The 27876-nt window shown below is 37.8% G+C and overlaps 1 protein-coding gene across 1 annotated transcript in view; it reads left to right on the top strand.

Moving 5' to 3' along the window:
- gjd1b (gap junction protein delta 1b) overlaps nucleotides 1-7063 on the top strand; it is a 43212-nt gene extending 36149 nt beyond the window's left edge. The window contains exon 2 of the mRNA XM_079824405.1: nucleotides 3482-7063. Within this exon, the coding sequence (XP_079680531.1) occupies nucleotides 3482-4325 (844 nt within the window). The 3' untranslated portion in view covers nucleotides 4326-7063. The remainder of the gene's footprint in view (nucleotides 1-3481) is intronic.
- Nucleotides 7064-27876: the final 20813 nt, after the last annotated feature.

Genomic DNA, 27876 nt, shown 5'->3' with positions numbered 1-27876 from the left:
TGGACTTGACTTGATATATATGATATATCATTATATCATTTGCTTGAATAGATAAGCATATGTTGTCTACAGATGGTTGATTATGGGTTCCTACTTCAAACATGTAGTTCATTACAGTTCATGCACTGTAGCACTTTTGTCTAAACAAGCGTTTGGAGCATTTCTGATGGCGTGTTTGTATCTGCTGAGGTCTGGCATGCTCAAGTGCTGACTCTGATTTAAAAATAAATGAGAACAGAAAAGCAACTACATTTCTAGATGAAGACATCAAGGAATATAAAAGCCTTCTTGAAGAACATGTTTCAAATTACCATTTAATACATGAAACAGCATTCACAATGTGATGTATTTCCAAGTAATACATGATATTCAGGCGATATGACCTAAAATCCTTACTACAATATAACTCATGCACAGTAAGGAACACCATCACATTAAAGTAATAAAGTCTGAAATCAGAGATGCTAATTAAGCCATATATTTCTCAACATTGTTGCTTAAATGACTTTTGGAAAATGTTAAACTCACATCAGACTCTTTGACAACTGACTATTTTTACTCTGAAAATTGTTTGCTCTTGCTTACAACAAAAACAGCCATTATCTAAATCCCTTAATTACTTTCTCCCGCCGGTTGATTGACTAACAGACTTTTCACCAGCAACGTTTGATTATATTTGAATTAAAGGGATAGTTCACCCAAAAAGGAAAATCACCCATGATTTACTCCCCCTCAAGCCATCCAAAAACTTTAAGAGATATTTTTCTCACAAAAAAAGCATGGCTTCGCTTCAGAAGGCTTTTATTAACCCCCCAGAGCCGTGTGGATATCTTTTATGATGGATGGATGCGCTTTTTTGGGCTTCGAAATTGAATCCTCTATTCACTGCCATTATAAAGCTTGGAAGAGCCAGGACATTTTTTAATATAACTCCGATTGTATTCGTCTGAAAGAAGAAAGTCATATGCACCTAGAATAGCTTGAGGGTGAGTAAATCATGGGGTAATTTTCATCTTTGGGTGAACTAACCCTTTAACAAACGTAAATCACAGTAGTATTCAAAGCTGGATTTAGACATATGTGAATAATACAGTAATGCCTGATGTGCCTCATGAGTTCAGCACAGTGGCAAGATGTTAAAATTTCCAGTTTATTTCTTCTGTTTACACTGACAGCTGCTTTTTTTTAATCTAGTTTGAGGTTGTGTTGATGCTAAAGTCATTGCTATGGTAACATTTTTAAATATACGGGATATTGAGATATGCTCTCAAAACAACTGATCTGCGAACGCACCCCGGATTTCGTTAGTTGTAGAAGGACAGAGTGGATCAGGTTTGAAAACCAAATCAGTATTCAATACGCAGAACCTGATTTCACCAAATGCAACATGTTCCTGGATCAATCCTGTTGTTGATCCTGGAACAACATTCCTATCAACCAATCAGATTTAAGGGGCAAGTTAGCTGTTTCCCCGCCATTGATGGAATTTTCCATCATTTATGACACAACGCTTCCCCTCCATTGACAGAATTTTCCGGCTTTCCGTGTTTTCACTGTTATATGGTAGGGGGCACTATGACGCATCTTCTGAAAGAGGAGTACTGAATCTCCTGATTAAAACACAGGTGAAGAAGCAGAAACAAGCCCTATGTGAACTAAATGTGAACGCCCAATAGTATTGAAAACGACTAATGTCACATACTTTTTAGGATGGGTAGCACATTGGGATGCTGGCAAGCAATTTCATATGTAAGCAGATGCAAATGCAAAATAACGTGATCACCAACATTAAACAGCATATAAATCAAAACTGTTGAACATTAATGAATTAAATGTCGACCAAAAATGAGAGCAAACTTTGGGGCTGTTGATTGGCTGTTTTGATGGATCTACTTTATCTATGTTTTGATCATTGTTGCTTTTTTATGAAACTTAAACACATTCAAGTGTTGATTTTAAAAAAGCAATGCATGAAGCTAGAATAAAACAGGTTTGTTTGTTTAAAAGCAGAGGGTCTGCTCTTTCTTTTGATATATTGCATGTTCAGATATTCATACAACAAAATATTCTGGGGGCCATGAAATTTTGTGAAAAGTATAAGTAAAATTGTGACTAGCAAATGTTGTCAGGGAAAGAGTTAACAGGTTATGTCAAGTTTAGACTTACAACCAGGGTTAGGTGCTTCTACATCAGTGTTATCATTTCATTTCCCTCTGATTTTAGGGATAACTTATGGTTAGGAATAGGTTTAGGGGTAGGACAGGATTTTATTGTTCGGACAGGAATGTTGTTCCAGCATCAACAAAAAATGTTGACCCAGGAAGATGTCTTGGCAAAACCAGGACGTGCATTGAATACACTCTAAAAAAAAAAGGTTCGATATGGCACCAAAAATGGTTCTTGGCTCGTAATCATAGGGGAACCTTTTTTAGTGCTATATAGCACCAATTTTAGTGCTTCAGTGGTTCTTCAGCGGTTCTTCCGAGGTGCTATATAGCACCTTAGTCAAAGAACCGGTGAAGAACCTCTGAAAAAACGCTTAAGAACCACTGAAGCACCAAAATCGGTGCTATACAGCACAAAAAAAAGTTCCCCTGTGATTACGAGCCAAGAACCATTTTTGGTGCCATATAGAACCTTTTTTTTTTTTTAGTGTACAACCTGTACTAACCTTTCAAGCCTTTAAATTTGTGGTTAAAGAGGATGGATTTAACTAAAGCACGCCATATCTAGCTTCCGCTTTGAACAATACAATCCAAAGGTGCTAGACTATAAGCTAAAAAGGAATATACAAATATAAAAGAGCTACCCTGTGTACCCTATATTGAAGAGGCAATCATCTTAAATCTAATGCGTAAAGTCCAAACCCAATGATCCACTCATTAAATCTGTGTTTTACTCTTGCCTTCTCTTACAAACATATGTAATCTCTCTCTCTCTCTCTCTCTCTCTCTCTCTCTCTCTCTCTCTCTCTCTCTCTCTCTCTCTCTCTCTCTCTCTCTCTCTCTCTCTCTCTCTCTCTCTCTCTCTCTCTCTCTCTCTCTCTCTCTCTCTCTCCCTCAATCAAACACTGGTACAGAAATAGCCCTAATGGTAGTGACAACTGAGGTGTAAAATCTAAACTGTTGCTATGGAGCTGCCATCATGCTACCAAATTAATGAGCATACAGAGAGAGAGACTAGCATTGCCACAGGTTACTGTACCAGCGGGTACAGGTTACCATGTTAACAGGATTTAATAGCACAGAAGGAGCTATAATTAGAGCTTGAGAGAACAGAATTGTTTCAAAATTAGAGCTCTTGATTAAATGTGCAAAGTTGCTCTTGAAAGTGAAAAACACACATTTGAATAGCAAATGCGAACATCTGCAATGCTAATTAGCTGGTAGCCTAAATAAGGCACAAATTACGTCAGTGGAAGGTTTTTTGTGTGTTCTGTTCACGTCACACATCACATTTTCCCTCTTTTTCTCTCCTCCAGGATTCTACTGACAGTTGTGGTGATATTCCGTATCCTGATTGTGGCCATTGTTGGCGAGACCGTGTATGAGGATGAGCAGACCATGTTTATCTGCAACACTCTCCAACCTGGGTGCAACCAGGCCTGCTACGACAAGGCCTTCCCCATCTCCCACATCCGATACTGGGTCTTCCAGATCATCCTTGTTTGCACACCCAGCCTGTGCTTCATCACCTATTCAGTACACCAGTCGGCCAAACAGCGTGACCGTCGCTACTCCTTCCTCTACCCAATTATGGAGAAGGACTACAGTCGTGAAGGTGCCCGCAAACTACGCAACATTAACGGTATTTTGGTGCAGCATTCTGACAGTGGTGGCGGAAAGGACGAACCTGATTGCTTAGAGGTGAAGGAGATCCCAAATGCTCCAAGAGGCCTCTTGCATGGCAGGAGCTCCAAGGTACGTCGGCAAGAGGGCATCTCTCGCTTTTACATAATCCAGGTAGTGTTTCGCAATGCACTGGAGATAGGCTTCTTGGCGGGGCAGTACTTTTTATATGGCTTCAGTGTTCCCGGCATCTTCGAGTGCGACCGCTACCCCTGCCTGAAGGAGGTGGAGTGCTATGTATCACGGCCCACTGAGAAGACGGTCTTCCTAGTGTTCATGTTTGCAGTGAGTGGTCTCTGCGTCGTGCTCAACCTTGCAGAGCTCAACCACCTGGGCTGGAGGAAAATTAAGGCTGCCATTCGAGGTGTGCAAGCCCGCAGGAAGTCCATCTGTGAGATCCGTAAAAAGGACATGGCCCACCTGTCACAACCGCCAAACCTGGGCAGGACCCAGTCCAGTGAGTCTGCTTATGTCTAATCTCCATTCATCCAAATATGGCGTCACAAGGAGTGGAGAGTGGGATTTTGAAATTACTTGTGCAAATGTTTATAATGACGAAGAGGGAGTACCTGTTTCCCACAAGCCACTCCCTCCCTCTTTAATGCATATGACAATGTTTAAGGAAGTTTGCACAATGTTAGGCTTCTGGAACAGCACGTGAAAACGACGCATGGAGGAGGAATTTTTGGGAAGTCTCAAACTGTGCACAAGCATCGTTGGAAGGGTGAAGAGCGTGAGGTATTCTGCTGGGAGCTGATGGACGTCAGTGCTATGGAAACAAAAGAATCGGGGATTTCACTTTTCTCACTCTTAGATCTTGAGGATAGAGGAAGAACGAAGAAGTATATTTAGCAGGAGAGCGTAGCACATCTATAACCTCCCACTTTTCTCAAGCGTTGTCACTGAGATGGTGCCAGAAGAGGAATACTGTTTAGGTTTGCACTCCTGGCAGTTAATCGGCCTAAAACAAACAACGGGTGAGATATAAACATTGTTGCAGCAGTGGCACCTTCACTTTGACGTATGATTGAACAAACGTTGGCATCGTTTTTGTAATCTCTCTCTGGTTGTCGTACAAGACTGAGAGATGATTATTACCTCTGCGCAAACTGTGCCCTTCCACAAAGCCACCCACTCTTACGTGTTCCAGTCAAGTATTCCTCCCTCTTGTGGTGCATGAATGTGTGTTTATATGTGTGTATGTGACCAAAGTTGAAAGAATTTAGAGACTGCAGATTCCTTTTTGTTCATTTTATAGTTTTTTTTTTAAAAGGTTGGTGCCATCAACTTAAATGACTGTTTTTTCCTTCAGATTATTATTTAAAACATATAGTTAAAAGATTATTACAAAGTTAGATTATTTATCTTTATTGGGAAAGGGAGCCAACCCTGCTGAAAAGAATTTCCATGCTGGTTTATGTTGACTATTGCTAGTTTAGCTGGTGGACATAGATCTGTGTCTGAAATCGAATACTTCCCTACTATATAGTATGCGAATAACAGTACGCCAAAAGAGTCCCAGACAGCAACATTGTGTTGGGCCAGATCCGGGCCAACTCAGGTACATGTGGAGTCCATGCGTACCGGATGTGGGCCAGATATGAGCGACACTATGTTGCTGCTAGTATGTCAGAATAGTATTGGAAAAAAGTTGGCGAAAAGTCCCCGGATGACCAACTACTTCCGGTGACATTTTGAAGTGTGCATACGATGGAAACTTTACTATCCCATGAGGCCACAGGAGAGGATTTGTGAATGGCAGTGAAGTGACAATAGGTCATGTGACAGTAACAACATGGCAGATGTAGTATGTCTGATTTTCATTCATACTACCCACGTTCGTACTATATAGTAGCCTACGTACTACTATTTTAACGGTTGCAAAGTAAATTCAAATGCAGTACCTACACAAAGTATGCGATTTCAGACGCACCAGAAAAAAATATGCTAGGTAACCAGCATGGTCTTTCTGGTGAATGTGATTAACAAAGAAAATCTTGTTTGTTATGATCATGTAGATGCTAAAATGTTTTCATGTAACATATGCAGATGTTTCTATCAGATGAATTTTATTATAAAAAAAAAAATTGCATAAAGGTATCTTTCAAAGGCATGTTTACAAAGCTTTATCCGTCAAATGACTTTTGAAATGAAAATTGATGTTCAGTGTGTGTTATTAGGAAAAAGGAACAATTTACAGTGTTTTTATTAGCTTTTTCTTCTTGTCACGTGTTTATCGGCATGCCTTTATTAGTAAGAAAAGAAGACGCTTAGAAAAAAATATATGTATGCATTGCACTTTGTGGGATGGGAAGAGTGGATAAAAGGAGAAACTCACTCTGGGAAGGACATTAGTGGAGGGAAAGTGAGCCTTTTGAATTGGTCCATCCTAAATAAGATCAATGACGAGGATAGGCGTATGTGCGTGTATGTAGCTGTGATCCCCTGTGTGCCTTTGTTTACACAGCGTGGGATAAAGCAGGGTGTAAATTCTTTAACAAGACACACAAATTACATTGAGTTGTCATTCAGCCAATATTAGCACTAGCTTAGGCCCACTAAAGAGACAGTACTTGTGCCTACACCGCCCTGACTAACCTCTGCACGTGCGCATGAAACAACCCAGTGTAGACAGAACACAGTGCAACTAACACGGGCCAGATCACTGACATACCGCAGAGGCAGAAAACACTGACGGAGAAGATGCAGAGAGAAAGAGAGGAAACTGCAGAGGCCCTTTAATAGCAACACAATGTGTCCTGACTTAGGCATGTCTAATAGAAAAGTCTTTCACAGGAAAGTGTGTGTTTATGTTTAGCTGGACATGAAGTGTAGTTCATCCACAAACCTGATTCAGGCCAGAAGTCAGTGCGAGGATGGATATTGTCGTTCACATCTAAATCGAACGCGAGGTATAAAATAGGTCACGTTTATGACGCCTCACGTTTGTTTTAGTGCAAATGTAAACAACTCGTAAATGATCCGTAAAACTTTTAGAAGCAAATGCAGGCTTTTTTGTACAACCCTGTTGCCTCCAAGATGAAAACCAGGATTTTTCTATGCTTACATTTGCGCCCAGGGTCCAAAATTAACTCTCATCAAGCGGCAAATGCAATTGGCAAGTACGTAAATGAAGCCTCTTGCCAGTTTATTAGGAACTGCAACTGACTGCAATAATCTGAACCTTGATGAAGTGATGCAATTTAAAGACATACAAAAAAAACAACAATTGCAAATACAGTTCCATGGCCTTTACCAAATATCCAGGACTGGTACATTTTCACCCGCCATTTGCCAGCATGACGAAAAGTTAATTTTGGATGCGGCGCATGCACTCTAAAAAATGTCTTATTGAACACGGTTTGGAAAAAAATGCCAATGGAATATAAAAAGATAACTAAAGCAAGTCTGCTTATCGTAACCAAATTTGCTTCACAGGTAAATTAATCTGGGTTTAAGGAGGCTAGGAGGAAAAACAAGACAAAAATGCAGTGCATCTATCTAGGAAGCAACTCAATTCAATCAGAACAGACAAAATAACACTGTGCTACGGCTAAACGAAAGGTTCATGTTCGGTTGTATCCTCTGCAGATCTAATAATCGTGACCAGTTTAACATGTAAAGTATTAGGGACTAAAGCCATTATTGTGTGCGGTAAAAAGGAAATGCACCCCTTCGCTTGGGACCAAGCATATCCAATATCTCTTTTCGTACGCTGTACCTTCTCCCGAGAATTCCCGCTCTTTTATTCCGATCTAAAAAATAGTAACCCTAGCAAAATCATAACCTCTGTAACTATGCAGCGTCAAAGGGCATCTTTTATTTTCAAGAGCAGTCCAGAGATTATGAAGATTGATTCCCCAAGTGAGAACTTCTTCATGTGCTTGCATTAATCCACTCTTCTCCTCTGTCTATTTTTTATGAATCCTATATCAAGGTTTAAATACTAGACAAAAAAGAACAATGTCAAATTTTGTTTCTTCTTTTTATTTATTCCAGCTTGTGAATTATGTTTGTGTGTGTCTCTTTTATACCGTGCTGTAATATGAGGGTTAACCGCAGGGGGTATTTAAAGACCAGAACTAGGATATGAAGTAAAAATGTGGCTTTACTTGCCAAAGTTATATGCAACTTCATAACTAACTGGGTTTCAGTGAATGGGTTGTTTACTGTAAAGCATGTATGACTGATACGGAAAGCATGTTTTTGTTCTTCTTTTCCCTCTCTTTTTTTATGAAACACAAAAGCAGGGACATGTCAAAAAAACAAGGTTAGATTAGAAAACTGGGTAAAGTGGCAAATCCTTGAGGCTTTAATGGGCCAAAACTGAATTGAAAGACTGTAGCAGGTTTTTAGACTGCAATCTTGTTACAAACGTATGCAACACTTAATTTTCAGCACAAACTTTTGACACGAGGGAAGTATTTTTACGGTTACATGCATACCGTAGTCACTGCCAGATGATTTTGTAGAAAATAACCGTTTTCACCTACAAAAAGACATAATTGATGTGTAAGTAACCAGCCTGCTGTTTAATTGACAATATGACGTTAATCTACTGCCACTGCTCATCTTCTCTGATGTGAGATGAAGATATTAACTGCTGATATTTCAGTCATAAAGTCATAATGGCAATTTAACACCCAGAAAACATAGTGGACCAGTGCATGTGGGGGAAAAATGTCTCAGGTGTCAGATTTTTTTTAAATGACCTTTTCAAATTTTAAGTGTTTCTACAATTGTTTGGTGTACAGTGTCTTTGCAAAAGCTTGTTGAAAGTTTGCCCATGTTTTATAGAGTTCTAAAACAAAAACTATTGATAAAGTGTGAATTATTTGATACCAGTGAATCTTTTTCAGGAGGAGAATCAGAGTAATGCTCAAATATCTAGTCAAGTCTCTCCTGGCAGTGCAGAGTGATTTTCACAGCAATCAGTCTACCCAGATGGCCAACATGATTTGGCCAAGATATGGGCATATTTATTTTGATTGTAAAATACATATTTTGTTGATCCTGGAACAACATTCCCGTCTGTAAATTTGGTCTTAACACTATTTCACCAAGTACAACATGTTCCTGGAACAACACTGAAATCAACAAATCAGATTTGAGGGACAAGTTTACAGTTTATGTCAAGTTTAGACTTACAACCAGGGTTAGGTGCTTCTACATCAGTATTATTCACCTGTCATTTCCCTCTGATTTTAGGGACAAGTTATGGGTAGGGTATGGATATGGTTAGGATTACATTCTCAGACAGGAATGTTGTTCCAGGATCATGATAATATGCTGATCCAGGAACATGTCCTGCTTGGCAAGATCACGATGAACGAACCTAACCCTGGTTGTAGGCCTAAACTTGACATAAACTGTAAACTTGTCCCTCAAATCTGATGTTGTACTTGGTGAAATCACATCCACCCTACTGAGATATACATATACAACAGAGTGAAGTTCATTCCCGCTTAGCTCAGGAAAAAAGAAGGTAACACTTTATTTTGATGGTCCCTTTTGAACATTATGTTGACTATAAGTAAATTTGCAACTACATGTCAACTAACTCTCATTAGATTATCAGTAGACTGTCTGCTTAATGTCTGCTAATTCTTTATTGTGATGGTCCTCCAACAGACATTCTACTGACTATAAGTAACTTTGCAAGTACATGTCAACTTATTCTAACCCTAACCCTACCAGTCTACTAATACTCTACTAACACTCTACTGAGAATTAGTAGACATGTAGGTGCAATGTTATTTATAGTCAACAGAATGTGTTAAAGGGACCATCAAAATAAAGTGAAACCAAAAAGAATCATTCTAATCTCCTTCTAATCCCTTTTGAATGATCATCAAATGTCCCAGAATGCTCAAAAATCACGGCACCCACAATCACCAGAGCCCGTGTCCCAACCACATTTTTACCAACTAAATCTCTGGCTCATGATGAATCCCTAATTTCGGCATACACAGTTAAATGAGATTATGCTTTTTTAATAGGTTGTCTAATAACCACTCCAAAAAGCCATCCTTTAGTTTTAACCCTCATATAGTATTCGCTTTTCCTTTCTCTTTAAGTACAAAACTTGTCTAGGATGAGAGTTAAGGGAAGCTTCAACCGATTACAACTCCACGTGTGCTGCCAGGGCTGTTTGACACCCGCCGCACAAGCCGTACTAATCTCTCAGGAATAAGAGTCGCCGCTCCTAATCACTGCTAGCTGCTTACATGGTCGTATAAATACACGATTAGCATTTGGCAAAGGCAAAAGGGCAAGCGAGTCATCTATCCCTCGTACCTACACCATCACAGGACGAATCACATCAACACATGTCACTATAACTCAGGATCTGTGCAAAGGCACCAATCCTAAAAAAACGTTTGTACACAGAGAGAGAGAAGGAGAGCAGCACGAGAAATCAGGGCCCGTTCTGCTAACCAGGGAAACATTACCGGACATCTTTTCAGTTCTTCGCGAAGTGTGACATCAATTAGCCATATGAAATGAGTGGCGAGTAGACATGTGACTTCCCAGATAGCAAGCCACCATCGAAACAATGTTAAATTAATGTTTATGTGTCGATGTTAACAGCATTGAATCAATATCACTTTTGCACCCGCAATTAATGTTGAGAAAATTTTGAAATTTCTTCCAAAAATCAATGGTAATGACATTGAATCAGTTACAGTGTTCTTGGTTTGTGACTTTCTTTGCAACAAATGATGTGTTTTAGTGAACACTTTTACAAAAACCACCATCTCACATAAAAAGCCAAGAGTAAAATTGCCAAACGAAAGGAAACACTGATCACCATAACGGTGACCAAATATTTTCAATAAAACATCTAAACCTTTATTAATTCTCAAAACGAACTTCTGCTGAAATCTTGAGATATGTATTGTCTTCTTTTATCTTCAGTTGATTTCAGGCTGTGTGGCTTTAAGTCAGTTCTAGTTATTGTGTTTAATTTTCTGAGAGTGCAAGCATGATGTTGAATCAACATCACATTGTAACACTGATTCAATGCCATTGCCATTGATTTTTGGATTAAATTTCAACATTCAACATTAATTGCGAGTGCAAACATGATGTTTATTCAATGCAGTTAACGTTGACAAATTAACATTGTTTCGATGGTTGTTTGCTATCTGGGTTTGCTTAACTTTACCCCCTTGGTCACTGTTGCTTGGTTACAAGCTTTACAGCGCGTCCCCTTAATTATTTTGAAAACTGAATGAAGTTATGCAGGAATATGATTAAAAACTGTAGAATCAGTGAATCAGAATCAAACGATTATGTCAACCGAAAAGAGAAAAGCTTAATTTCATAGCAATTACAATTGTGTCACTATAATAATTGCCCCATTAACAATGTTATGCTCTATAATTTCTGTAAAATATTCAAACAAATGACTTCCTTAGACTTAAAAGAGGAACGTTTGTCTGATAATATGGCGGATGGCAACAGTTGCTTATTAAGGCAATGCTTAGTCAACTCAGAGGTATTATCCTAACTCCTAAAATAAATATTGTTTTTCAGTTATTAAAAAATTCAGAAATGCAGATGCCAGACTTGTAATACCCTACGCCATATGGTAAAGCATAACGGCGCTACCTGTAGCTAAACGTCCTTCAGAGATTACAATGTGCAACCCTTTAATCCACAATGAAATAAACAGTCTGATTACTTTATCTAATTAAAATGGGCTTAGATTGTGTGCACTGAATGGGATTTATTAATTTATCTTCTTTTAAATAAGATTTTCTTTTTCTTATTTTGTGTGTGGAAATGATACAAATGTGGTCAACGCACAATTGTGTTCAACTCAGTGTGCAAAATGTGATGTTCCTGAAATATCAAATGGGTGCTGCTAAAATGCTTAAGTAATATTACTGACAGCTGTACATCAATTGCTACAAAAAGTCTACAAATTGCACCATATCTCTCAGCCCTGTTTCAATCTCTTTCTTGCTGAATTTAATCCAAATGAACAATTCTTACTTGTTTCTAGTTTCCACAAGAAAATCTGTTGTTTGGAACACAGATTTCTGTTTTGTAACTGACCTTATTTGAAGGTTTTCTTTCTATATGTTTCTGAATTGTGGATTGTGTACAATGACTTAATTAAACACCTTGAATGAACTCAATGATTTGTCCTTTAGTGTGCGTTTTTGTGTGTATACTGTATACTATATTCAGATATTTTCATGGATATTTGGTGCAGATTGAATATTGCTCGTTTTAACAGCAGGATCACATTAAACTGGTTTTGTGCACACATACCGACATGGGGAAAAAAGGTATTTCTTCATTAAAGAGAATTAGTAAATAGTACATGGGAAATACTAATCTCTTTTTTGGAAATACTGATCTCCAAATCTCCAGGCACTCATCAGGAAGGATGCCCATACAAGGAATTCCACCCATTTTTAAGTAATACATGGCCATCCTCTGATTTTTTCTCCGAAACTTGTTTGGGAGAATTTGGGACAATTTCTGGACGTATTGCTGTGTCAAATACACTCCTTCCAGGTTGGAAGGAGTGTATTTGACACAGCAATACGTCCAGAAATAAGTCATACGTCCAACTATTTTTATTTTGATTTTAGCCATGTTTTAGCCTGATGTTGTCATACTCAATTCTAGTCAGAATATGAGTCTGATGCTGCTCCGTTGGGCTGTGATTATGGGGCGTGTTTCAACCGAACCAGGAAAGACCTCAATTGGATAGACCTACAACCAATCAGAGCAACGGAGCGACGCATAACGTTAGTTGTCAAATGTACACAGAAGTCAACTGCACTGTGTTGCCAAGTCCGTAGGTTGAAGCGACCCCAATTATGTGATATACAGACCCAGGAATGCGAATTTTAGCAGGCAGCCCTGCCAAAATAACCCCCCTTTTGGTTTTTGGTTAGGTTTGAGTAACTTTTGGTTAGTTTTGAGTAACAATTTGGCGGGTTTTGCTGTAAAAACTTGGCAACCCTGTCTGCACCATAGACCGTAAAAAATATGGACGACGCGACTTCATTGACTTCCGCTGACCATAGTTGAAGCTTTCATAGGCCCGCTCACGGCGCTGACATCTTGAGACCGAGTCTGCGCAGTAGCGATCTCGGGACAGGAGTTTCGCAGTAGAGAACAGGAAGTAGAGGCGCGATTATCAAAAGCCCGCCCACACTCTCACAGATGTATAACAATTCATTATGTTGGTGTGAAATAAACAGTTATGGAAATGTAGAAATGAAAGCTAAAGCTCCAATCTCCTCCCCAAAATCCCGAAAAAAGTCTGTTAGTGCCTCAGTGAAAACTTCACTCAGAGAAGCCGTCAATCTCAGCTGTCAATCATGACGTCACACCCCCCGTTTTTATAGCATCACATAACTCACTAAAACTTAACTTATTTAAAAAACGAACACTTGAAATGAAATCATCGTAATAAAAACTGCCTAAAATGTCAGAAACCATCTTTAGGAAACAATTATTTGAAGTGTAATTGAATTGTTTAGTGTGTCTCACGTCCATTCAAATACTGGGACCGGCCACCAGGGGGGCGATCGAGGCTCGGAAGCTTCAGTTTCTGACAGGAGTGCTACAGGCTTGGTCTGCACACACGCTGGAATAAGTAACGTTAGAAGAAGAAGATGAGTGTAAACGATCTTTGCTGGTGTTTTAAAAAAAGGATACACAGAGAAAACTTACCGACACGAGCATCATTTCTGAGAGAAATAGTAAAGGTGAATGCATATACGATCAAGTTTTCTGTTTAGGATTAGAACAAATTCAACCCAAGCGCTCTTTGGTGACGTGGATGATTACGTTACTGTTTATCATCTGTCCATCATCGTCTAAAGCCCGCCCTGACAATTTCATTGGTCCGAACAGTTTCTGTTCGGGCATAATTCCTCCTCTACAGATCAAGTCCAGACCGAACTGCCCGAGCTCAAATGTTGTGGGCGGGGCTAAATTCGGCTGGCATCCAGGCTAGCCATGTTTAGCATTAGCATCCAACTCTTTAAAAGTGTAAATAAGTCAGAAAAGCATGAAATAGCATTAGACCCCCCTATAAACCGTCTAAGAACTTCAAACCAATTTAGACTGGTGTATTTACAGAGAAGGGATTGTTTTCAAATATTTGTGTTAGACTATTGAAATCACTCTTCCGTATTTCGTGCAAAAGGCTTTAGAGTCAAGTTATATGCCATTCTGAATTTAACATGGATGAAAAAGAAAAGTTGAAGGACAGACATACAGTTTTTACAAAGGTATACTATTCAATGCCATCTCAAGTACACTGAAAAAAAAACTAAATGAACTTTTTCTTTTTGAAGTTTTTGCATGCATATTTTTTAAGTACATTTCACATATGGAATTAAGTAAACTCAACTAAGTTAAGTAAAATGAACAATAAATAATTTTAACTTGTTTTTTTTTTGCAATACTATTAATTCAAACACTGAATTAAACTACGCTTTAAAGTGTATGCTTTACGAATAAACATCTAAATAAATAATACAGTAGATATTGTGTAGACTCCACATCTACATCCACATAATGGTAAACTCAGAGATCTTACTTGGTACAAAATACACAATGACGGTAACATTCGATGGATCGTTTTTGAGTATGAATGTCATTTTTAGAACAAAATGAACTCCAAATGGCAAGTTACTAAACCTAACAACAAAGCAATAATAAAACAGTGTAAATAGTACTGGAAAACAGCAACAACAACAAAAAAATCGACCTTATTAATTATGCATGCCCCAGTCCATGATGGGAACACCTGTATCAGAAAAGTTGAGTAGTTTTACTTAATTTTATAATGTTGATATTTGGTATTGTGTATTGTCTGGCATAGTGCTGCCTATGTAGAGTGTAGCAAATCAATCAACTTCCATGATGGTTAAAATTATGTCTTAAAAGACAGTTGCCTTCTAAATTTCCTCCTTCAGGCATGATAGTCCACAGAGGCAGCTGCCAGGTGTAGAGAAAAAATAAAGCATGAACTTATTGAACCGATTAAGCTGCAGAGCATGTTATTTGATACATTTATTCAATAACGTTCTTTGCAATATATAAGTGCCAGAGAGGAGCATTACAGAGAAGCAGAGTAAAAATGTGACGCAAACTAAGTGAGGGTGAAAGAAAGATATGGCTCTTTTCTTAAATAACTACATTTAGAGCAAATGAACACCAGAGCTATTCCTTGCCTGACTAGATGGACTTCTCAAACTCATTGAGAAAACTCTTTATTCATGAAACACAAGCAGAATAAATTCCTGTGTAAAGAGTTAATGACATAATTTTTATGTAAATTCATTCCAAGCGAGTATAAATTCAGTCTGTTTTTCCAGTTTCAGGTTCCCATTTCCCTTTCACTCCAGGACTATTCAGGGGTGCGTTTTCCCAAAAGCATTGTTAGCCAACTATGGTCGCAAGTTCTGTCTTTATCAACATAGTTCAACAAGTCGGTGTTTCCTGAAACCATGAATCCTACGAACGTTCGCAAACAGCATCGCAAAGTTGCGTGGTTTGAACAACAACTCTCGACCTGTGGTTAGAAGCACAGTTTCTTGTTTGCATGACATGTGGACTTAATAAATCCTTATCTTGAGCAAAATAAGCGAACTGACATTTAGTACAATCTATATCTTTTATTTATAATATATAGGCCTACAAATGTAATTTACGTCTTTTAGTTTGTCAAGAGATTTAAGGCACTGTTTTAAAGAGTGCGCATGTGCGGATGTGCTCTAGTACGCAAGGACCAAGCGGCAACCCTTCCGCAGTTTCTCTTGAAGCCAATACGGAAGTGACTTAAAATGACTTAACAATTCATCGACTGGCCGCTAGATGCCGGCTCCAGAAGGGAGCAGAATCTCATTGAGCCCCATGTTAAAATCTGGTTAAAATGCCCAACTTTACAGCAGAAAAAAACATGTTTACAGCCTGGTACAAATAGTGGTTTTGGTCTATACGGCTAATTTTGCATGACAACTGTGAGGGGGTGAATTTTTTTTTATAACTCATTCGTTTACATTATATAAAGCCTAAAAGTTCTGCATAATTAAGGGCGTGGCCACTTTGAGTGACATGTGGATAGCCGTTTGTCTGCTGTCTGTTAGTCATCGCGTAACCTCAGCTCCGCCCACGTCCCGCCTCTTTGCCCATTTTCTATTATCCGGGAGTGATGACGCGCTGCCAAGACGGCAACGGCCAGCTCGACTCGACTTTACGCTTCAAAACTGCTCTTCAGAATCCTATGGGTGACGTCACAGACACTACGTCCATATTTTTTTACAGTCTATAGCAAGGACGAGCCAATGATTGAACCTGGAAATAAAGCAAAATAACTGAGAAAAATTTGAATTAGTCCTCAGATGCCATGTTCATAATTTATAGCAAAAAATATAGCATTAATTCAACCTTAAACAGATGTATTAAAGAAAGTTATTACTCCACCACCTAAATGACATCATTAACCAACGTAGCTGAACGGAAAATTTGCGGACAATACGTTTTCGGGAAACAGTCGCGACTATTTGATTTCTTCAACGATGCAACGTACTATGGTAGTTAAAGGGTTAGTTCACCCAAAAATGAAAATTCTGTCATTAATTACTTACCCTAATGTCATTCGACACCCGTAAGACCTCCGTTCATCTTCGGAACACAAATTAAGATATTTTAGTTGAAATCTGATGGCTCTGAAAGGCCTCCATTGGCTCAATGGCACTTTACACTCTCAAGACCCTTAAAAGGCACTAAAGACGTCGTTACAAAGTCCATCTCACTACAGTGGTTCTAAAATAACTTTATGGAGTGACGAGAATAGTTTTTGTGCGAAAAAAACCCCTAAATAACGACTTATATAGTGATGACGATTTCAAAACACGGCATCATGAAGCTTCGAAGCGTTATGAATCAGTGAGTCGAATCATGATTCGGATTGCGTGTCAAACCGCCAAACTGCTGAAATTTGCCGATTCAAACCGCTGATTCGACTCAATGATTCATAACACTTCGAAGCTTCATGATGCCTTGTTTTGAAATCGTCATCACTATGTAAGTCTTTATTTAGGGGTTTTTTTCGCACAAAAACTATTCTCGTCACTCCATAAAGTTATTGTAGAACCACTGTAGTGAGATGGACTTTGTAACGACGTCTTTAGTGCCTTTTAAGGGTCTTGAGAGTGTAAAGTGCCATTGTGCCAATGGAGGCCTTTCAGAGCCATCAGATTTCAACTAAAATATCTTCATTTGTGTTCTGAAGATGAACGGAGGTCTGACGGGTGTCGAATGACATGAGGGTAAGTAATTAATGACAGAATTTTCATTTTTGGGTGAACTAACCCTTTAAGCAGTGAGTAACGTCGTTGTACGGGAAACGCACCCCAGGAAAGGTAAGACTCAATAATGTAAATTTAACAGTTGGCTCCATTAAATCTGAGACTGTGAAAATCTGGAAAAATGACCATGGTAAAATGTAGAAGCAATTTTGCACCCATTTCAGGTCACTAATCAAATAAGCTCATTTGTTTTTTCTTTTGTTTTGTTTTTTACTGTTTGTGCGAAAGGTCAGATATCACAGAAGATGCCCTTTGAGACATCCTCAAATCATGCTGGGATAATGGATTATTATTAAGACCCTGTTGAAAAATCAGCATATGCTGGTTAGGTATGTTTAGAAGCATAGCAGCTGGTTTGAGCTGGTTTAAGATGGTCAAGTGCTGGTCCTAAGAAACTAGCTCCAGCTCACGGCCAGCTTAAACCAGCTGCCATACCGGGGGTTTAGCACAAATGTGTGGAGTCCATGCCAGTTTGAGTACTTCTGCACAAAGGGTACACAATAAATAAAATGCAAAATAGAAGCATTTTCACTAGTGGTTTCAGACTTTTGAACTTCGTGTTGTTTATACATAAACAGCCCTGCACTACATTGCACAGTAACCTGATCACATATTAGTAATCGTAACTACTATATTAGCTTGATAAGACGTCGTTTCCAAGTGCTTAATGGCTGCATTAATGAGTTCATGCAGTTCCTAGATCAACAAAACACACAACAGCTTCTTAATAGCGGTGGTCATAGCAGGAATATGGTAATTATAATGGAAAGGCTAATGAACTGTCATGAATAAAAGATTAAAACTGCAGGAACATTTCCTTCCAAATGTGGTCTTTTATTTGAAGCATCACTCTGTATTTGTGAGTCATGGATTTGTACGTATGTGACATTGTCTATTTTCTTTTATTGTAGACATCCATGTGTGTGTCATGTCAACCCCCTTCTACTGCCCGCAGTCACATGGTTGCGAGTTGGGATTGAGGGCCTGTTGCCACGGCAATAAGCCAGGCAGTAATATCACTAAGCGCTACAGGGATTATTGTGCGGACAGATGGGTGAGAGAGCGTCACTTCCTAAGAGACGAGCAGAGATCACGGCAGGCTCCGCCCACACGCTATATGTCATAATCGTTAGCATCACCTGCAGCCGCCCGCATGCATCATCTGATCTCCCACAGTGAAAGTAAATGTCACTATAATCACCTTTGATCAACTTAATCATATATTTAAAATACAGCAAAAGCAGACTCGTTCTGGTAACATATTCATGCGCCACTAGAGATTCAGATTATAATAGCCAGCATTAGCACTGATTTGCTATTTAATGCATGCTCCGCTCTTTCACATGACACAGCTATCAATAAATGGTGCATTTGGAGCAGTGAAATGAATGAAATTAAGTTCAGTAATGTACATGCACTCTGCCTTCAGATACTAATGACCTCTCTTTGACAAACCCGCGAGCAGGGGAAATGGCTTCAATCCGCTCTTCACATGCAGCTCTCGTGTTGGGGTCGAGGTGGATGGCTCCGCCTGACTGCTCCTGTCTTCAGGACTAACAGATGAAGAGAGGAGAGGGGTTTGCACCCTACTGAAAGAGACGAGAATGAGAAGAGAAGAAAGAGTGCTAAACCGCTAGTGTTTATTTTGTTCAATGTAAAAGTTCTTTATCCCAGTTTAGTCAAATCAACCCTTATGAAATATGCGAATCAAGTTTTTTTTTTTTACTTTAGACAAAATATATATTTTTACATATGTTTTTTTTGTATTATATTTGATACATCAGGCTCATAGTATGATATATGAGAATATGGAGCTGAAAAATGCAGGGGAAAATATGCAATTTGGTGCAGTTACTGATATTTATTTGGGCAAGAATATAAGTCAGTGAGAACTTCACAACATTCTAACAGGTTATTTACATAAAATGTATACAAATATCCGTTTTCACTCCATCCCTAGCAAGCAATAGCTGTCATTTCCCCACCTCGGTTAACTATAGTCCCGATATAGTCCGGCTATGAATAACCCACTTCTAGCCAAAATAACCTTGAGTTTGGTTACATGTCGGTTTTGCCTAAATAACTTGCAAGATGTATGATATTCCATCATGTAAGCAAAGTCAACAGTGATAACAATGTGTTTGGTTTCATTTCTTTGACATGTTCATGATCTAGATGACTAGACTATTCTTGGGTTTTGGTTAGACGTCTATTACATTTTCACTGACAGCCCGAATGTTGCCTTGTTTTAGCCTAGACATCACGGCTGTTTTTGGACGGCTATTAGATGTCTTTAAATGCAAAATTGCTTGCTATCTCAATAATGGGTAACACTTTATAATAACTCCAGCTATAAAGCATTAGTTAAACATTAGTACATAGTTAATTAATCGTTTATAAAGCATTAATAGACATTAATAAGCATTTTATAAATACAGCTATACATGCTTTATTCTTGATTTATAAGAATATCTATAATGTGTTCAATAATTGTATTTTCATACTTTATTAATGATAAAATTATCATTTCGAAATTATGTATAACATTATTTACAAACCAGTTAATTAAAAGTTGTCAGTGGTTCAGATCAAATGTGTAAGTAAATGATTAATAAACTATTTAAATGTACATTTATACATCTTATTATTTAGACATACAGAAATAGTTACTCAGTGTGTTAATAAATGCTTTATTAACATGTATTCCTGCTGTAATTCATCATTAATTCAGGTAGTTATAAAACATTTAGTAGTTGTCAGTTAACTATTTTTGTGAGCTCATCTAAAGTGAAGACTATTAATGCATCGTAAAACAAAGGAGATTTAAAGGAGTGGAAACGGTTGCATTGGTGCCGTGACCCAGGCGGGAGAAAAGTTTAGGTTGAGCATCCTTTGCAAGCACATCTCCCATGGCTGAGGGAAACTCTATGGCCCTCATGCACGTGCACAGGTAGGGCTCAACCTGCCCTTTTTGCCCTTTCACTCCAAAGTGCTCTTTTTTTGGTGGTGTTTTTTCTCTCTCCAATAAATCAATGCTCTTGGTCACCCTTTACGTCTGTCTGCCTGTTTTACAAATATTTATTCAATGAAAGGTATTAAAAGAGCTTGTGACTAAAGCTGCCTTCACATGCTATCGGAAATGTGTTAATTCCCACTTCTGAAGTCGTGATTACGAGCTTGTTGCATTCAAGCTTTGATGTCGGATCAGGAATCATGGAGGACATGGTTTTTTCTTGCCTAGTTATTTGGAAAGTCTTGCAAGGGTAAATAAAGATATTGTTGTTTGAATAAGTACAGCGTTTTCTTTGCGCACACTAAAGACTCAAATTTTATGTAGGCTATTTGAGTTCTGAGACATGTGGGACTGGAGAGAGAGGGCTAGTATTTGCCATCTGGTCATAGCCTAACTTAAAAGACAGCCTGTGCATACAGTAGCATTTCATCTTTTATAAAATGAGATTTTGGCCAAATGTATTAATCCAACAGTGATTCTAACTAACACTTTTGAGTTAACTGTACTTAATGTCTTAACTTAATTGTAAAAATCTAGAAATCTACTATTCACGTACTATGCTTTGTTTACTCAGAGAACCAAAGTTAAGATTAATTGATTGGTTTGAGTGTCATTTTGTAAAGCTAAAAACAACAACAAAAACAACAAAAGTGTTCCCTTTGGTTGGGCACTTGAAACATTCATTTTATTCTAACTCTCTTCCTATTGATGCAGCGAAAGAACAAGAAATCAGTTATTTGGTTTCATAGGAAAATAAGTAATAAATAGGTTGCTTTTAAAAGTTGACCTAGCTTCTGACTGAATAATTAACTAAAGTTATTGATTTAGTCAGAAATTAAGTCACCTTTTAACAGCAACCTATGCAATTATTCCTTTCATGTCGTATAATGATCGTTTACAATTTTATTGATAATCCTTATGTCATAAACATATCGTGAAACTTTTAATTGGGTTGATAATCCCTTTATATTTGTTACAATATCTTGCAGTTGACCATTCTTGAGTCACACACAGACTTCAACATTCAGCATCAAAAGTCAGTAACGATGGCGTTGATTTTACCAAATCAATCTGAGCTTGAGTCCGATGATGAAACATTGAAATAACTAGTTATTCTAGAACCTCCATCGCAAGGAGGACTTGAACTGGACTTTTCTCAGTGATAAATATACTCATTTTGAGGTACATAATGAGATGTTGCAGCTGTAATTCCTCAGCATAAACAGGTGTGTGTTCATCAACAAACTGATGTGTATATAAATGAGCACTAACATGAATGACTGATGTAACATTAAAGTTTGTGAAACAAATCTTGCTCCATCCTTTATCTTTACTCATAGTAAGACCAACAGAGACAATCTGCATTAATAGACACAGTTTTAGATAATAGTGGCCCACAGCTGATGAGCAGAAGTATTTCAGTAAGACGGTAATAACGTGAGTTAGCTGGAAACTTGCACAATATAACACACAAAACAAAGTATTTTGTACACCCTGTAGAAAATATATACATCAATAATTATTCTACCTACCGGTTGTGATTCTGAGGAAAAAGCTGGTCCAAATAATCTGTGTAATGAACCATCTTTCAAGAGCAAGCGTTTTCGAATCCTGTGTTGCGCTCCGAGATTTGAGAAGCAGTCGTCAGTAAAATGACGTTTGACGGCTGGTCAAGTTTTTTGCAGGCAGACAACATCAGGGCCGTGCAGAGAGTTCGTCAGGGCAGGGGCTCAAATGTAAAAAAGGGGCAATATGTAAATATATATATATATATATATATATATATATATATATATATATATATATATATATATATATATATATATATATATATATATATATATATATATATATATATATATATATATATATATATATATATACACACACACACATATATATATATATATATATACATACATACATACATATATATATATATATATAAAAAATATATATGTATGTATGTATGTATATACATATATATATATATATATATATATATATATATATATATATATATATATATATATATATATATATATATATATATATATATATGTATATATGTATATGTATATGTATATATATATGTATATATATATATATATATATATATATATATATATATATATATATATATACATACATACATATATATACATGTATATGTATATATATCCTTACGCTCATCAAGCCTGCATTTATTTAATCAAAAATACAGAAAAAACAGTAGCCTACTATTGTGAAATATTATTACATTGTGTTCTTTTTAACTTTTTATTAATCAAAGAATCTTTAAAAGAGTATCACAGTTTCCATCATTGACATTAAATCCTCATATTAGAATGATTTCTGAATGATCATGCGACACTGAAGAGTGGTAGCCTGGATGCCAGCCGAATTTAGCCCCGCCCACAACATTTTTACTCGGGCAGTTCGGTCTGGACTTGCTCCATAGAGAAGGAATTATGCCCGAACAGAAACTGTTCGGACCAATGAAATTGTCAGGGCGGGCTTTAGACGATGATGGACAGATGATCAACAGTACCGCAATCATCCACGTCACCAAAGAGCGCTTGGGTTGAGTTTGTTCTAATCCTAAACGGAGAACTTGTTGTATATGCATTCACCTTTACTATTTCTCTCAGAAATGATGATCGTGTTGGTAAGTACAAGTACTGTGTATCCTTAAATTGTTTTTTTTACAACACCGGCAAAGATCGTTTACACTCATCTTTTTCTTCTAACGTAACTTATTCCAGCGTGCGTGCAGACAGGGTTGCCAAGTTTTTACAACAAAACCGCCCAATTGCTAACGTTCCTCAAAACTAACCAAAAACAAGCCCAATAGCTTTCCAGGGGGGTTCTCCGGGGGAAAAAAGGCATTTGGGGGGTAAAATATGTGTTATTTTGGCAGGGCTGGCAGCTAAAAATCGCATTCCTGGGTCTGTATATCACATAATTGGGGTCACTTTAACCCGCGGACTTGGCAACACAGTGCAGTTGAGTTCTGTTGACATTTGATAACTAACGTTATGCGTCGCTCCGTTGCTCTGATTGGTTGTAGGTCTATCCAATTGAGGTCTTTCCTGGTTCGGTTGAAACACGCCGCATAATCACAGCCCAACGGAGCAGTATCAGACTCATATTCTGACTAGAATTGAGTATGACGACGTCAGGCTAGAAGAGTGGAGTAATGATGCTGAAAATCCAGCTGTGATCACAGGAATAAATTATATTTTAAATTATTTTAAAATAGAAAACCATTATTTTAATATATTTCGCAATATTGCTGTTTTTTATCAAATAAATGCAGGCTTGATGAACATAAGATGTGGTAATATAATAAAGTCCTTTCATGTAACCATTTCGCCACACTTCACATAATAGGCCTGTAGATGCCGGTGGCACTTGGGTTTTGTTAACTTTGATAGTTTCATGAAATAGTAAACCGTGTATCAATATACATAAACACAAGGGAATTTAACACTACTTACCATTAATGCGACTTTTGCTGCTGTGGTTTTGTGCAGGGATTTGTTTGTTGTCTGTTAAAATCCATTTTGTCAGTGATGCAATTTATAAAATGAGCCAAACCGCAGGAAATTGTTCCACAAACGTTAGTTCGTCTGTCCATGTAATTTGCAACCGATTTATGAATAAGAACAGAAATTACCGCTTCACATCGCCCAATGGAATTTGAACTTGCTTTGCCAGATCACGATTGGTTGGTGGTACAAACGGGCATTGGTGAATTGTGTAATACTTTAAAATATATAGCTAATATATAGCTTTGTAATTAAATCAACACATTAGCTCTGATTATGGATGAAAAAAAAAAATATTGGTTTACTTTTTTCCCGTGAGGCCACACACTCTCTGAAAGGACCATATTTGGCTCGAGAGCCGTTTCCGAACAGTGGAAAATCAGCAGTCAATCAAAACGCACGCAACCCATAGCAACGCGTTATGGCAACGCCTCAACAGAAATTGTCCGACTTTTGAGCTGTTCGTTACTATTGCATGCATCGTCATGTTATAATAATCGCATTTATTTAGTTTTATTTACCACAAAATTATTATTGATATTTGTCTGAGAGGGGCACTTTTGATTCATTTTGAAAAAGGACAGGGACTCGAGCACCCAAAGCCCCCCCCCCCCCCCTCTGCACGTGCTTGGACAAGATACAACATAGATGGGCATTATAAACAGGGATGTAAACAATACGATTCTGAGACATTAAGAAAGACGCTGAGAGAGAAATGAATTTAAAAGGATAGAACTTCATTAAGCTTAAAAGAGATACAGAAAAATTGCAACAACAGCTGCAGCTTCAAACTTCATTGGAATGGCTCTCTTCTAAAACTAGTGAGCTGCCACTACATTATCCTTTGAACCTTTTACATTTTGGAACAGATTTCCTGTTAAGATTACGGCTGTAATACCTTCAAATTCAAAGTGAAATGAGTGAAAAAAGCACTAGTAAACTGGTACCACACAAGCCAATCAAACACCAGTGTATCGTGCCACTCGTGCCTTAAACACACACAAATGCGCCCCCGACTCTGGCAGCTTGGCAGCAACACTGTCACACGACACTGCGCTGTGGCCATGTTTGGCCTGCAACCCTGCCCACACATGCAGAGCGGAACCACAGTGTGCAGTGGGCACGCCAAGACCCGGGTCACATCCACGTCACCATCTACAAAGCAAAGCCCTGAGCCCTCAATATAGTCACAGTGACAGCCGTAGCAGAGAGGACACACAGGCTCTCCTGACAAGTGTATCCCTCCCAGTCTAATACACACACACACACACACACACACAGTTATGTAATCCTGCCACATGCAGCCTGCACTTTTTAAGCCGGTCTTGAATCCTGGCTTGGTTCTGTATTCTGTGTTCTTCTGACAGTATTTACTTACATTGTCTAACAACGAATAGTTTATCCCGGAAAGACAGAGAATTACGCAGACAATAGAACAATATGCAACATAAAGCAAAGATTAGTAAACAGTTATTATGAACACATGATAAGAATGTAGTATTATTAAAAATGTTATAGACAGATAGCAGTAGAGACATGTTTTTCAATGGCTGGTGTTATACGTGATATCGAGAGCTGATGGCTAGTATATGCAGATATATAACACATGTCTATCAGATATACATATAGGGTAGACCGAGTACAGTTGGAACCATTTTTTTTCCCTTTTTACATTACCACACAAAAAACAGTCAATTCAAACGTATTGTTTTTTCATGTGAAAGTTATTTTACTTGTCCAAAGAATTTATGATCAATAATACATATTAATATTTCATATTTTCTAGTTAGTTCCCAAATACAAGAAGTACATTTAAACACTTTAATGTTCTAATGATCTAAACTCATTTAATAAGTTAAAATGCCTTAAAAGATACCATTCTACAAAAAAATGTATTTAATTTAATTTGGTAACACTTTATTTCGATGGTCCACTTCAACTATATAGTAACTATAAGTATAACTTTGCAACTACATGTCAACTAGCAGTCAATAGAGTATTAGTACACTGTCTGCTTAATATCTGCAAACACTTTATTTTGGTGGTCCTCTAACAAATATTCTAGTGACTATAAGTAACTTTATAATTTATATTATTATCAATTTGTGTCATATCGATCACAAGTTTAGTATGGAGTACCACAAGGCTCAGTACTAGGACCGTTGCTTTTCACCCTGTACATGCTAACCTTGGGAGATATCATAAGGAAGCATGGCTTTAGCTTTTACTGTTATGCTGATAATACTCGCCCTGACTAAACTCACCAATTCACAGAATTAACGGAATGCAGTTGATATAAAAAATTCTGACAAAACAGAGATTCTGATCATTGGACCAAAAACCTCTGCACATAGTAACCTAGAATACTGTCTAACACTTGATGGCTGCTCTGTCAAGTCCTCGTCGTCATTTAGGAACCTGGGTGTGCTCTTTGATACCAATCTTTCATTTGAAAGCCACATTTCTAGTATCCATAAAACCACATTTTTCCATCTTAAATTACGACATATGTTCTCAATGACAAGTGCAGAAAAATTAGTTCATCCATACATGACCTCATGGCTAAAAAAATATCTTGCCATTAAAAAAAAAGAATTCTTTATGCAAGAGATGATGCATGGCCTTGACTGTATTTAACTCAGAGAGTGACCACCATATGTTGACCGTCAGCTGTAATCCTTTCCCATTGAAGTCATTCTCTCAGGAGGACTGACAACAGTCGAGACAAGGGCAACACGTCCTATGTGAACATAGCCCAGGAGCTTTTCTTTTCACCTGTCACATCATTCATACTGGAAAATCTAACCAATGAACACTGACACAAAGCTAAAGTGAACAGGACTTTTTTGTTTAACCTCTTAAAATCTGCAGACCCTGTACAGGTTCCGGAATAACATCATCAAGTATATACTTTAAATTTGAATTGTCTGTGGAGGAGCCACTGTTTGTGGGTATGGGAAGCTTTTCAATTTGGGTAGGCTAAATCCAGGCGGAAATCCCCCAAAATGGTCCCAGATCGTAAGGTTAAATAGCTATTTTGTACTGTTGTATAGTGTCAAAGACACTGCTATTTCCTCAAGCTTTTGGACATGGACATTTTTACCTGGAGTAATATAACAATCTTAATGAAAGAGGAAGCCATAATTAGGTACAGGAATACCACCTAGAAATTTCCAAGACATCCTTAGTATCCACCCAAACCATAGCGATGGGCTGGCAACCACCATCAACACACTAGCATTGTAGCAGTGAGATTTGTACAGGAAAGCACTACTCAGATTTTCTTCACAATATGTAAATCTAGTTTGTAGATTTACATTTCTAGTATGTAAATCTCGGCCTGTAGATTTACATTTTGTTCACAACTTAATGTTGTGTGCTCTGCATACTGTATTCAACAGGAAAATCAATTGTTAAAGCTCGACTTTAGATTTTATTACTGACCTTAGAAATATTGAGACCAAAAACGTGTAATTTAACATTACCTATATTGGACAGAAATAATAATTACATGACACACAACATGCACACAAAGCATTCATCCTTAAAGCCAAACTTGTGGTTTTAAACTTCAACTGTTGTTATGATTATCATCTTATTGCACCGTTGAAAAATTCCAGAGTTATCTATGTACAGATTTATTGTTGAACTTGCCTTTAGAGAAAGTGCATGAAAACTTTCCATGACGACAGACATCAGACTCTGACATTTATTGCTGTTCATTTAAAGTTTGCAGCAATGTATCCTGACTACACTCATAATCAGGTCGCAAAAGAGAAATGCATCTTTTTAACACTTAAGCTGTCTCTTTTCATTCTCAATGTTTAGAGTAGACTCATCATTTGGATCACATGGAAAGTAAGGAGTGCAATTTTTATGGCAGAAAAATTTCTTCTATCCCAGTTTAAGTAAACTATTTATAGGCTGACCTCCTGAAGAGCATAAACACATTGGCTCTGTGGTTCTTTCCAAGCATTGCTCTGTTTGTTTGAACGGTCTGACATGTCAACTTCTGGTGCATTGAGACGTTGCTAACTTGAATTCATCTTTCAATATTGTGAAAGTAGTTCTACAGGAAAGACTCGGGAGAATTATATCGACAATAGTGCATT

Source organism: Gobio gobio (genome assembly GCF_949357685.1).
Source record: "Gobio gobio genome assembly, chromosome: 8".
In the NCBI taxonomy this organism is placed as follows: Eukaryota; Metazoa; Chordata; class Actinopteri; order Cypriniformes; family Gobionidae; genus Gobio; species Gobio gobio.
Note: the sequence above shows the minus strand (reverse complement) of the source record. Positions and strands in the feature narration are given on the sequence as shown.